This window comes from Malaclemys terrapin, chromosome 8 (genome assembly GCF_027887155.1).
Source record: "Malaclemys terrapin pileata isolate rMalTer1 chromosome 8, rMalTer1.hap1, whole genome shotgun sequence".
In the NCBI taxonomy this organism is placed as follows: Eukaryota; Metazoa; Chordata; order Testudines; family Emydidae; genus Malaclemys; species Malaclemys terrapin.
This window is the reverse complement of record NC_071512.1, coordinates 105,370,428-105,384,537: the sequence shown is the minus strand read 5'-3', so window position 1 is coordinate 105,384,537 and position 14,110 is coordinate 105,370,428. Positions and strand designations below refer to the sequence as shown.

Below are 14,110 nucleotides of genomic sequence, written 5' to 3'. Positions count from 1 at the left end.
GCACTCCACTCTGAGAATCACCCTCTGGGCCGTCCCTCAAACCCTGCAAATCGGTAACAGGGACTGTCGTTGGTCACACAGCCGTCTGCCCCGCACTCACGCAAAATGATCCGCACCAGCAATGATCTGCACCTTTTTCTGTTTACACCGCGGGGAGAGAGAGTGTGGTCGAAAGTCCTCAGCACAGATTGGGAAGGCAGAATCTCTGGCAGTCTAGATCCACCTCTGACACTGACTTCCTCCAAAGCCCTTGGGCAAATCATTTAACATTTGTGTCCCTGTTTCTCCAGCTGTAAAATGGAGCTTATTTATCCCTATCGACATTATAGGGTGTTGGGAACTTTGATAGTTAACACTTGTACAGGGCTGAGATAATCACAAGTGTAGTATCTATTGTTTTAATTACATGAATTCTGGAACTAAACTTCCCTGCTGAGCCAGGGATGGAGAAACAAATTGTAGCTGGGTGAGCTGGCTAGTTTAAAGGGGGGAAAAAAGCAGTTTCGTTGTTAGCATTACGGGAGCGTCTAGTGGCTCTGAGCCTGATCCAGTCCTGATATGCAAACACATCGGAAGAAAGAGATCACAGTCAAAATAGACAAGAGGTGGGAGGGGAACCCAACCAAAAGGACGTCTCAAAGTCCACACCAATGGTTAGATTAGACTAGACCTAGGATTCAGACCCCCTGTTTTTGAGGCCATTGTCCTGCCCACTAGACCACACTGTCTCCTTAGGCGGGTAGTGATATCCCTGGCAGTAAATATCAGTATTAACAATTCTAGCAGGTTGATTCTCAGAGCTGCGCCATTTCTGTGCAAACAGAAGGGCCGTGAGGGTGAGATTCATGGCTGCCACATCACGGAACCAGCCAGTGCCAGGTTACCGAATAACTTCCCAGGATAGCCGACCGTGAAGGCAGGACCTAGAACCGGACACAGCACGACATCCAGCTTGAGTTTCCTCCATGCGGCGATGAACTCCATGCGGTAAGCCTGGGTGGAGAACGCAAGACGGAAGCCCTGTTATATCCAGGGTTCTAGACCCAGCCCTAGCATGGCTTTGTGGCCTAACAGCAGACAGAGCCACGTGTGTGTTGGGAAAGGAGCTAGACAGATACCCCTACGAATGGCATTCCAGAAAGCAATGGCAGACAGGATCTAGCAGTTGCTTTATCCAGGCCAAGGCAGAGTTTCTGCCTCTCCCGATAGAGGATTATTATAGGCGGAGCTGGTAGCACCATCTATTATTAAAGCTGCCTGATATTTTGCCAAACTTGAATCGTTCAGGCAGAAATTTTCCATGCTGGGTGTCTGCCTCAGTCTGAATTTTTGGGGGGACGATTTCAGCCCAGTCCTTTCTGAGAACAAGGCTCAGGAAAAATACATGGTTTTACCCATATTAAAACATCCTGGCAACCTTTTTCTGCGGAAAGTCCTGCCACCCCTGTGATTGGGAGCAGGGGCTGGAAATGTGGCAGGAGGCGGGGCTGTGTGTCAGGGACGTGCCCTTTGCTATCCCAACTTTGGCCAACTTATAAGTCTTTGAACAAATCTCAGTTGGCACATGCTCAGCGGAGACTTCTCAGACTTTAGCAGCTAAAATCTCGGAAGAGTCCATCCTCAATGAGCATGCTCCAACCCCTCACGACTGCTAGCACTGACCAGTCTGTGCATGGCCATCCGCACAGAGCGACTGAACATGCTTGAGACCAGAGAGTTGGGGTGAGGCCTAACCCTGAATGAGGTGGGGAATAAATAGGATGCAACCATGTAATTAACGACTGTCTCATAATGCATACGCACAAGAGAACTGAATTAAGATTGCACAGGCAACCTTATTGCTGGGCTGTTCTAACTTTTGAATGCTTGACTTTGCAACCCTAATAATGTCCTTTTAACATAGTTTTTTGGGTGTCATTAATCACTGAGATGAATGCAAGCTAATGGGGGGAGTGAATAGGAGGTCTAAATATATGCAAGTAGCAGTGGTCATAATAGAATTACCTATGGAGCAGCGGGGAAGGTTTCAAAGTGGATCTTAAAAGTGGGGAGAGAGGGAACAAACATCACCCGCTAGAGCCCACAACAGCCCAGGACTGCTTGCTCTGATGGAAAGCTGGTGTCTCCAGCAAGCTGGATGGAGCCCCGTGCTTGTGCAGCGTATTGAGTGTATAAATGCATGGGAAGAAGTGCTGGTCAAGCAAGATGCAGGATCAGGGATGCCAACTTATTTCCAGCAGGAGGGATGCTGAAGGAGGGACACGAGTAGTTAAGCATCTCATCAGCACCGCACGTCGCCTAAGACATTCCCAAGCTATGTCTTCGCTGCAGAGTTACCCGGCGCGATCGCCCATGGGTACAAGCAGCCACAATGCAAAGCCCTTCCCAAGTTACTGTATCCTCAAGAGGCCGTACTCCCCTGTGTCTGTTGCTAGGACTCCTGGGGGCACATCCCAAGCTCTGATTCCTTTCCAGTGAATAGTGGTAGAATTTGTCTGCCCTTCTGGGTGGCCGGGGGGGATTGTGGGCAGGTTCCAGCTTGAGTGAAGGCAGCACTCAGGTTTTAGCAGGGACCCCAGGATGGGCCAGTTAGCCCAGGCTGAAATCATCACTAAACTCAGGTCAGAAGTTTGTGTGTGTGGATGGGAGTGGGGATAGACTGACCCCCGAGTAAGAGCTGGGAAAACTCTACAGTGAAGACAGACCCCCGCCCTTCTCTGCCCAAATCTCACCTCATTTCTGTCCTCAGCCCTTGCAAGGGAAGGTTTGTCTTGAGCAGGAAAAGCAGTTGAGTTTTGATCAGCCTTGGCTAGCACGCATTTAGGGCTCTAAAGGCCAACAGGGCTGACATAAAGTCAACCTGATCCTTCACAAATAGCCAATGTCTTGTGTGTAAGACAAGGGTAACCGTCACTTTAGCTCAATGCGCTGATCCAAAGAACTGCAGCAAACAGAACAAACGAGGGGCTCTGCTGAGAGGCAATTACAATCACGCTGTGTTGCCAACTCTTGTGATGTTATTGCTATTCACACGACAACTGGTATTTGAGCTCCTGGAGTCATGTGAATTCATGCAAATCTCCACTCTCATTTCTCTGAGGACATTTCTAGCCCTTCTCAGTTGCCGAGAAAAGCATGAAAATATGACTCCGGAGCATCCCCAAAGACTCAGAAACTAGAAGGCAAATAAAAAGAACCCCAAGGTGATAACTTCTTAGCATCTCGTGATTTTTAGGCCAATCTCGTGATTTTGGGGGGCACAACTCCTGATTTTTGAACTTCGGAGGTGGGCACTGCTGGGTAAAGAAGCTTCATGATTGCACTTCGTTTTCAGGGGTGGCGCTTTGCTTTCGCTTTCCTCTTTGCAGTGAGAAAAATCACATTTACCGTCACTTGGGCGTGCTGCTTCCACAGAAGTTTCTTGGACCTGAAATGTAATTGAACATGTTAAAATGACTGCAGTTAATAAGACTAAAATATTGCAGAACAGGTGATTGAATACCCCCATCTCCATTGATGAGATGCTACTGGTATAAGACACCGTTATTTTACCAATCATTTTAAAAAGAAGGAACAATGGATTCTGTTTCCAGTTTAGATAAATAGTTTACTCTATCCTCCGAGCAAATGAACAGTGAAGTCCTCAAAGAGGGGAAGAGTGGTCCAATTGTTAAGGTACTAGGTTGGGCCTCAGGAGATCTGGGTTGAGTTTTCAGCTCTTCCACATGTTGGAGAGAGAGAGAGAGAGAGAGCCTGAGTACTGGGCTTGGTGTAAGAGCTGAGGCCTGTAGTCAGCAAAGTTAGGCCATGTATTCTAGCAGATGCTAACAAGTTCACTGTCCGATACGTGACCTTGGCAACTGTATTGCTAACGTTGCTAAAACACAAGTACTCCAAAGAAGCAACGGATACTGGGGTATGTGTATCAACACACTCCAGATGATTAGCCAGGTATGCCCTGACCTAACACCAGATAAGAGAGTTTGACAGAAGTGATGCGTAGAGATGTTTTGCCCTGGAGCAAGATCCAAGGGGAGGTAACAAGCAGATGTCACGAAATATGTAAGTTGTTTGTCTCAGTCTATAAATGACAGGGAACTTCGCCTTAACACTTTGTGTGGCCTAGGGGACAGCAGATCCTCCTACTGCTAATGGAGCCGCTCCTTGCGTCATGTGTCAATGAACCTGTAACCACAGAGTCAGAGCACTAGTACTGCGACTTAAGGACAATAAACCTGGCTGAGTGCCTTTGTCACTGCACCGTGCCAATGGTCTTTCTTTCTGGGCAGTACTATTGAAGTCTGCTGAACCACCTAACTGCGCAGGGCTGGGACAGCATATGGAGAGAGCACTACACGGATGCCAACACTACAGACTCCCAGTGTGGCTTGGGCAAGTCACTTCATCTCTCTGCTCCTCGTCCGTGCAGGGAGGGCAATAAAAGTTGCCTACCTCACCACAGGAGCTGTGAGGCTAAATTCATTAATGGATGGCCCATCTTCTGAGAGGAGACTGAGGGAGCTTGGCTTGTTTAGCCTAGCAAAACATAAGCTGACAGGGGATCTGACCACTCTCAGGGTAAACACCAGGGAGGGGGAAAAGTTATTCAAGCCAAAGGGCAACGCTAGCACAAGAACAAATGGGACTAAACTGGCCAGGAAGGAATTCAGGCTAGAAATTAGAAAGTTTCCAACCGTCAGAGGAGGGAAATCCTGGAACTGCCTCCCAGTAAGAGTTGTGGGTACAAACAACCTCATTCATCTGAAGGTGGAACTTGATAAGATTATGAATGGGATTATATGATGGGATGGCCAGCGACAGCAGGGGAACTGGACACGAGGACCCAGGTGGCGCCTTCCACTCTATGTTCTGGGTTCCTATATTTTGAGGTACTCCAATACTAGGATGATGGTGGCCTCTGTAGATACTCTTCTCTAGCTCTGTCTTCATACAGAATAGAGGGCTCAGGACACGATGGGTATTTTCTCAGTCCTTAACTAGTCAAAGTTCCTCTTGACGGCACAGAGAAAATCTTGGGAATTTCAAGATTTGTCCCAAAACATTAGGTAAGTGGCCTCTAATGTGGTGAGAACAGGTGGATGGGACTCAAGACTTTATTGCCGGCTCAGTCACTGACTCAGCGTGAGACCTTGGGTAAGTCACTTGGTCAGCCCTGGTCTCCATTCCCCACACGTAACATGTGCGCTCTATGGATTAACACAGTTGCAGTCCATTCCATTTACATGGTTACAATCCATTCGCCTCTGCCCGTGGGACTCTGGCAAGCAGCAGATGTTACAATTCATGGCACTTTACCGGTAGCAGTGTGAAAGGACGTGCAAAAGTTCAAGCTGATGGGACAGAACCACAGCTGATGTAAATCAGCAGAGCGCTGTCAGTGTCAACACCGCTACACTGATTTGCAGCAACCAAGAATCTGGGCCAATGTCAGAAGGAAAGTGAAAGCCAGAGGGTCAGGACACGCCCAACTTTCCTTTGCCTTACAACTCATGCTGTGCAAATGCACCGTGTCCATGCGGTTATTCGAATGGGACGCTCTCTCTTACCTCACTCCACACAGCGCAGCCAAATAACCCGCCAGGCGCGGAAACTGAAAAGAGGCAAATTACATTTCAGTTGGGATCAGAACTGGGCACCCAGAGACCTGCAGGAAATGGTCACCCAATGAAATTAACAGGCAGCAGGTTTAAAACAAACAAAAGGAAGTATTTCTTCACACAACACACAGTCAACCTGTGGAACTGCTTGCCAGAGGATGTTGTGAAGACTAAGACACTACCACAGGGGTTCTCAAACTGGGGGTCAGGACCCCTCAGGGGGTCACGAGGTTATGACCTGGGGGGTTGCGAGCTGTCAGTCTCCACCCCAAACCCCGCTTCGCCTCCAGCATTTATAATAGTGTTAAATATTTTTAAAGTGTTTTTAATTCATAAGGGGAGTTGCACTCAGAGGCTTGCTGTGTGAAAGGGGTCACCAGTACAAAAGTTTGAGAACCACTGCACTAACAGGATTCAAAAAAGAACTAGATAAATGCATGGAGGCTAGGTCCTTCAAGGGCTATTCGCCAGGATGGGCAGGGATGGTGTCCCTAGTCTCTGTTTGCCGGAAGCTGGGAATGGGCGACAAGGCATGGATTACTGGATGATTGCCTGTTCTGTTCGTTCCCTCTGAAACACCTGGCATTGGCCACTGTCGGAAGGCAGGATACTGGCTGGATGGACCATTGGTCTGACCCAGTATGGCCGCTCTTATGTTCTTATGTCACAATGGAAGGAGTTGGATTCCCACCATCCCTGAGGCTCTGATTTTTTAGTCAATAGCCCCCTGGTTATCTTTGGATGGCACTTCATAGAGATTGCTGAGACTAATAATAAATAATTAATAATTTATATAGCACATGATCCAAGCCCAGTGAAGTCAATGGGCTTCTTTGACGGGCTTTAGCTCCTGCCCAGAGACACAAAGCCCTTTACAAACGAAAAACATAGCACTGAGATGCAGCCACTTCTAGGGTGCGGAACAAACCAGTGCACACAACGACGCCACCCACTGATTCTGGGCCAAGGACGCCCCTGCCCCCCTTTTACAACAACGCCTGTGTGTTCTTTAACATTACCATTATAACATCCGGTGCTAGCGCTGCACAAACAGGACCTCATTCACCCCCATAATACCCCTGACAGGTCGGTCAGCGCTATCCCCATTTTACAGATGGGAAAAATGAACACAGAGAAATTAAATGGTTCAACCTGAGGAGATAAAATTACTTCAGGCCGAGAGTCATAAACATACGGAGTAAATCACTGGGAAAGGAAATTCAAACCAAAGTTTGTAAGTGAGCTCAGAGATTCATCGATTTTTAGGCCAGAAAGGACTTTTCGATCATCTAGTCTGACCTCCTGCATAACATGGGATTGATTTCGCCCTGCTCCCCTTGTCGTGAGTGCAATGGCTAACACATCTCTTCCAGAAAGGCATCCAAGGCTGGATTTGAAGACATGAGGAGATGGAGGATCCACCACTTCCCTTGGGAGTTTGGTTGACTGGTTCATCACCCTCACTGTTAAAAACTGGGGCCTTCTTTCTAATTTGCATTTGGCTAGCTGCAGCTTCCAGCCATTGGTTCTCGCTCCACCTTTCTCCACTAGATTAAAGAGCTCTTTAGTACCTGGTCCCAACCCCCGGGGAAGGTACTTATACACCCACTATTAAGTCACCTCTCAATCTGCTTTTTAATAACCTGAACACAGCCCCTTAAGTCTCTCACTGTAGGGCACTGGTTCTCAACCAGGGGGCAGGGGCCCCCTGGGGGGGCCTCAAAAGGGGTTTCAGGGGGTCCGCCAAGCAGGGCTAGTGTTAGACTCCCTGGAGCCCAGGGCAGAAAGCTGAAGCCCCACTGCATGAGGCTGAAGCCCAGGGCCCTGAGTCCCACCACTGGGGGCTGAAGCCAAAGCCCGAGCAACTTAGCTTCGTGGGGGCCCCTGTGGCGTGGGGCCCCAGGCAATTACCCTGCTTGCTACGCCCTAATGCCAGCCCTGGCTTTTATAAGCATAAAACCAGTTGTTGTGGCAGAGGTGGGCCATGGAGTTTTTATAGCATGTTGGGGGCGGGGGGGAGGGAGAGCTCAGAAAGAAAAAGGTTGAGGACCCCTGGCGTAGTGCATTTTCTCCAGCCCTTGGATCATTTTGCGGCTCTTTTCTGCATCCTCACCAAATTTCCAACAATAGCCATCGACAAACCTAGCTGGGGTGGGTCTAGGGGAAAAACCAGGGAAGTGAGATGAAGAGAGTTTGAAAAGTAGCAGCACTTTCCTTCATCTTAAGAGGCCTCACCTCAGTCAATGTGCTACAAACTCCACCAGCTTCCCATGGACACCAGCCCCCGGAATGTGAGCTGGGGCCATTGGGGCGCAAGCCAGCATTGAGATAAGAAGATGAGACTCACCAGAGGTCGAACCGTAAGAGCCAGCATTTTTTTCACCAGTGTTGGAATCCTGTAACAATTCACCTGGGGTTCCAAGCCTGGATCCACAACGTCCCCTGCACTGGGAGGGAACAGAGGGAGAGGGCGGAAGCCAGTTGCTTTACACCTAACAGCTGGCTGACACCTAACCAGAATTTTGCTGTCTCAATGCCTGGAAACAAACTCCCTCTGCTATAAAATATGGCATTCGTCTCCCGCAGCTAGGGATGCAGGCAGCAGCCGACGCATGGGTGCAAACTGCACTGCAGAATGCCCACGGGCCGGATTCTACTCCAGCTTCCACCACCGGAGGTTGGGAGTAACTCTGCTGAAATCAGTGGAGTCACCCTGGGGTGACGCCCCTGGAAATGAGAGGAAGAACAGATCCAGAGGGTGTGATTCCTGGGGAGCTCTGTTGCCTTCCTTGGAGTCACTCTGGAATTGCACTGCAGGGTTTTGGCCTCTAGCGTGAGTTGGCACAAGCCACCGAGCGCCGGTTCTGGCCCTTATTCTCCAGATTCGCGTCACGGTAAGTCTGGAGGCCTGACTGCATTTAGGTGCCTAACTCGGGGCAGCCACGTCTGTTGGCCCAGATACACTCCCTGTCACTCGCTGGAGCAGGTTTGGAAAGTGGTATAACTTGGGCCTAAAGCTTCAGTACCACGTGTGCCAAACCACCTGTGGTGTCCACAACTTCTGCAGAGAGCTGCTGGCCCTTAGGCTGTACTTGATTGACTCAGGGAGGCACTGTGGGGCAGGTAGTGTCTTGCATTGATTTAATGGCCTATAAATAGTGGCATCTCCGTGGCAGGGAGGGTGTTGATTTGCGTGCCAGGTGCTGTCTGGCATTTATCCATCGATGCATATTGACTCTGATCACCTCACCGGGGCCAGTTTTACCCGCCCACTTGCAGACATTATCAGCCTCCACTGTAAATTTCCAGTCAAGTCACTCGTTTATTGGCCAGAACCCCTCCAGTCCCCGTGGCTTCTGTTAGAAGCAGCACGTCATCAGCCCTCCATTATGGGCAACGACTGCTTTGAATGTCTGTGAGTCCGGCGAGGCTAGGAGGAAAGGTCACTTCGTCTCTAGTCTCAGACCCGCGTTCCACCTCTTTCCGCTCTGCCAACCCATCCCCCCCTCTCCCCCCGCATGGAGACACCCTGCTGCCCTGACATAGAGCTGCTGGTTGTGCTAATGGGCTGTCACACACGAGCTCGCGGGGGACAGTTTAACTCCCACCAGAAGGACAGAGGGTTTATACTTACAACATGCCCAGTAAAGTGGAGCCTCCATCAGCAAAAAGACCTTTCACAAAAAGCTCATTCATGACGTAGTCAGGCCGAGGAGGAGCAAAGGGCACCAGCTACATGAGAGCAAAAGGTTATTCGACTAGCAGCCGGGCTCCATGGAATGTAACTAATAGCTCAGGGCCTGTATCCTGCAAACACACATCACCAGGCTTATCGCTCACTGCTGTGGCTTCCCCCCTCGTTTCAATGGGAATTCTCCCAGGAATAAGCACCGTGCTTGGGAATAAACGTAGAAGCTGGTGGCTTTTGCAGCCCACTCCAAGACACGCTCTCTCTGTACAGGTTCAGAGCTCACCCCCTTCCTGGGGTATGGCTATATTTGCCTAGAATCTAATAATATAGCAGATTCCAGCTCAAGCCTTCTGTGTAGGTGTGGCTGCTCCTCCCTCGGGACTGCTCAGCCCAGACCTTAGATCCTCTCTCCTCCCAGAGCCATTCCTACTTCCATTCCATCCTGGGCAGAGTTGATGAGTAAGGCTGCGAGTTTGTCACGGAAGTCATGGATTCCGGGACTTTCCGGGACTTCTGCAGCAGCCGGGGCGGCTGGCCAGGGGGCTACCTGAGCAGCTCGGGCAGCCCCCGGGGCCAGCTGCACCGGCCCCAGCTAGGTGCAGGAGGGGGTGAGGGCTCTGGGCGGCGCTTACCTTGGGAGGCTCCCTGGAAGTGGCGACATGTCCCTCCCTCAGCACCTCGCTCCACGTGCTGCCTCTGCTCACAGGCACCGCCCCCGCAGCTCCCATTGGCCATGGTTCACGGTCAATGGGAGCTGCGGAACTGGCAATTGGGGCGGGGACAGCACATGGAGCTAGGAGCTGAAGGAGGGACATGTCGCCACTTCCGGGGAGTCGCCAATCCTCCCACCCCAGCACCTGCAGGAGTTCCGGGCCACGGGCCACCCCCCCCAGCATCAGCGGGGGTCCTGGGCTACTCCCCCCTGAGCACCCATGGCGCCCCCCAGGCTGCCCCCACAAACATCCATTGCACCCCCAAGGTGCCCCCACATGAGCACCTGCAGCACCCCCAGGCTGCCCACCCCCCACGAGCACCTGCAGCACCCCCAGGCTGCCCCTCCCCACAAGCACCTGCAGCATCCCCTGGCCCAAGATTTAGCGAGGGGTATATAGTACAAGTCGTGGACAGGTCACGGGCCGTGAATTTTTGTTTACTCCCCGTGACCTGTCCGTGACTTTTACTAAAAATACCTGTGACTGAAATGTAGCCTTAGTGATGAACCACAATGCCAACAGCGAGTCAGCAGAACTCCTTTAGAACGGCCCAGCAGGACGGACACCTGCTAAGAGGTGGGTCCCCAAGAGAACATGGTCACCCTGTAGCACTAATTAAAGGGCCCGGCCCTCTCTGCCCTGCTTCCCTTGTTCTGGGGAGGTGTCTCCCTGGAGCAAGACAGGTGCCGTGTCCACCGTTGGAAGAGTTTGAGCGTTTGCTGGCTCGCTTATGGACCCCCCTAGTGGTGCTGCTAAACCTGGGATCCAGTAATAAACAAGAGCGCTTGGCCCCACACGGGCCCATCTGTGCTCAACCTTTGCGTCCTGTCAACCCTTCTGCTAAAATCAGACGAACATGCCACAGAGGGGTGACCGGTTCCCCACGCCCGGCCCCTTTCGTTATCCCGCAGCAAGAGTATTTGCCCTGTGCTGCTGCTCCACTAGGGGGCTCCCTCTGCTATGACAGGGAACAGAACAGTTCTGTAGTGTACTGGCTCTGGGGACCTCTGATATACACCCACGCACAAACTGTGGGGTGCACCTCCCTTGGGGGGCACAGCTGGGGCCCGGGCCATCCCCCATAAGGGGCGGAGAGGGAGTGCCACCCAGCTCTGCTCCCATTCCCATCCTTGGCTGCCGATCCTGCACCTAAGACTCTGGCCCCCAGCCAGGACTCCACTACTGGCCCCATCCCTGCCCCCAGACTCAGCTCCCTTACTCCTGTCTGCGTCCCACCCCTCAGAGCCACGGCCATGCTCCAGGCCCCGGGTGGGCAAGGTGCAGACAGGGGTAACGGGGGGCATGACCCTGAAAAGCTTGGGGACCACTGGTGTATATGAATGAGTGATCTTTTGCCCTCCAGTGACTGGTTCCACACACAGGCTAAGAGACCTGCTACTGCCATCTAAGTCATTTGTCCTGCCCCCCTCCATGCTCCACTCCACCAGCCATTGCTGGATGGTTTCTTGTGCTATAGAAACACAGACAATCATCTGGAGAGCAATTTCACTTTTATGGGCCAGGTCAAAGAAACAGGCTCAGAACAAGAGGTTGGAGTGGCCGAGCTCACTGTGTGTCCAGCTTTCTGGAGACTCTCCTTGGTTTCATGCACAGCCCGTCTCATGCAGGGAGGTAGCAGGAAATAGCCGTCTGTGTCGTAGTACCCGATCCGAAGAGGGGCAGAGCTGGAGTACACCTGAAGTGAAGGGAGCCTTCTTTTAAAACAGTTCAAGCTGGGCGTGTATTGGGATTAGAACATAGATCAGACTTTTCCCAGACTTGGGTGGACCTCAAAAGGTTTTGGGGAAATGTTTTTGCCAATCCCAAACATGAAAAAAAACACCAGGAGTCAGACCGCCAAAATCATGAGATTCGCCCCAAAGCCTGAGATTTTATGAAGACCCTTAATCATATTTGGGGGAGGGGGGGTTAGCTTTTGATTGAAAACTCCCCCTGCCCATTCCCAGTGTGTGCGGGGAACATCTCTTGCAAACGTGCAGTGTAAGGACATTTTAGCCCTGGCCACACAAGCTCTCAATAGACGAGTTCTCTCATTGTACAAACACAGAACAGACAATCTTTGCTTGCCATCATCTATGCCAAGTCTCTGCCCCCAGTTTGCCCTGTGCCAGGGAATCTGTGTACTCCTCCGTTTCCCTTAGTCTGTGACGTAGCTGCTGATACTGGTCTCACCAAACTCAGCTCATTTGATGGGAACAGCTAATTTTTAACCTCTCCTGAGCCAGGCCAGCCAGGATTCAAACTGGTGATGGCCAGGTGAAATGGTCTGTCGCTGAGTAGCAACCCCCAGGCGTCCAGCCCCCAAGAATACTAACGTTGCCCCTTTGAGAAGGAGGCAACTGTCTGAATCTCACGCAGGCAGGCTCTGACATTCTTTAGCCACACAGGCCAAATGCGCCCCCCCGCCTCCATCTCAAACGCGCTCTCAGTCCACTGGGCCCTGTTCTTAAAGGAGCGACTCCCAGTCCCCAACGTACAAACATGACAAACACAACAGCAAAATAAAGCTTAATATCTCCACACTGCCCATCGAGCTGGGACAGTTACAAAATGTTGACCCCTGGACCTATCTCCTCCTCCCCCCGACAGAAAGAAATGATATCAGAGTGGATTGGGAAGATGGGGGGGCACACAGAGCCCCTGGCAGGAAGGAAGAATGGGGGACCTTGATATGGATGGGAAAGGGTCAAATGGGGGGCACATAAAGGGCGTGGCATGGGGAGAGGGCAATGGGGGGCACAGAGCCCATGGCATGGGAAGGGGAGAGGAATGGGGGGCACACAGAGTCCATGGCCTGGGAGAAGAGGAGATTGGCTAGCACTCAGAACCCTTAGCATGGGTGGGAGGGGAATGGGGTACACACTGAGCTTGTGGCAGGAGGGAAGAGGGTATTGGGGAGCACACAACACTGCTGGTGGGGGGCATAGGGGGCACACAGAACCCTTGGCATGGGAGAAGATAGGATTGGGGGGCCCTCAGCACTGCTGGTGCCGGGGAGAATGGGGGCACACAAAACCTTTAGCATGGGGGAAGAGGGGAATGGGGAGCCTACAGAGCCCTTGGCTTGGGGCAAATGGGAGGGCAAAGGGTGGAATGGGAGACACACAAAGGGTGGGAGCGGAGTGGATGGCAGATTGCTGGGATAGAGAGGACTAAGGAAGTTGTCCCAGGGAATTGTGGGATACATCCGGCTGACTCCTGGGAGTCAAGCGGGGCTGTGTCCACACTGCAAAGCAATAGGACTAGGACCCTGGGTCATAGCTTAACTTGAGCTTGGACCCACCAGCCCTGCAGGGTTCTGGGAGCTTGGGTGCAAGCCCTGGGTTAGTGCAATTGCAGTGTAGACTAAATGCAAGGGGGGTTAGGCTTGAGCCCAGCCTCAAACACTGACTTATGTTGAAGGGGAGACATACCCATGGTTCCCTTGTGCAAGTGCTCCGTTATCTTACCTGTGAAATGGGTGAATGGCTGTTACCTCCCCTAAGGGAGCTGTTTGGAGGCTTGCTTAATAATAAGGGTTACAAGGGGCCTGGAAAGATGAATATGTCAATGGAAGAGCCAGGTCGAGAACTCCCAGTCTCCAATGTCACACCTGGGCGGCAGGGTGTTGTGGAAGCGCTCTCAATAAATCAGGGGACGGCTGGAATTTTTCATGCCCTCGCCGGACTGCCTGCAGCCAGGGCCGAAATGGCATTCGTCATGATGCAGTCCCAAGAGCTGGCAACACTCCTGTTCGTTCGGTTGGGTTTCTTAGTGGAGGTCTCCTTTTCATTCCTTCCCCCCCACCTTCTCCACTTCCCATGTTCCTGCTTCCTCCTTTCAGCCCAACCCTTCCTCCCAGGAGGGGAAGTTTAAAGCGGGCAGTGTGAGAAAGTGCAGCCATTTTGTACAGCCAGGAGAGAACGCTGCAGGCCATCTCTGCAGGCGGCTTTTGCCTTTGTGCACTGGAACGGGAAGCCCTTTGGGGCAGATTTCCCATCACCCCCAATGTTCTTTGTCCCTCTCCCTGGAAAGCTTTGTTCAGGAGGGGACTCGTGCTGGACGGTGAGCGCCCATTTCAATGCACA

General features: G+C 51.7%; 1 protein-coding gene across 4 annotated transcripts in view; it reads right to left on the bottom strand.

Moving 5' to 3' along the window:
* Positions 1-14,110, bottom strand: part of LOC128842148 (vitamin D3 hydroxylase-associated protein-like) — a 39,376-nt gene that overhangs the window by 9,433 nt on the left and 15,833 nt on the right. For all 4 annotated transcript variants that reach the window (XM_054037916.1, XM_054037914.1, XM_054037915.1 and 1 more), the window contains exons 8-13: positions 11,593-11,718; positions 9,253-9,350; positions 7,966-8,065; positions 5,568-5,611; positions 3,388-3,427; positions 885-993 (exon numbers count right to left, since the gene is read on the bottom strand). In XM_054037916.1, coding sequence (XP_053893891.1) covers positions 885-993; positions 3,388-3,427; positions 5,568-5,611; positions 7,966-8,065; positions 9,253-9,350; positions 11,593-11,718 — 517 coding nt within the window. The remainder of the gene's footprint in view (positions 1-884; positions 994-3,387; positions 3,428-5,567; positions 5,612-7,965; positions 8,066-9,252; positions 9,351-11,592; positions 11,719-14,110) is intronic.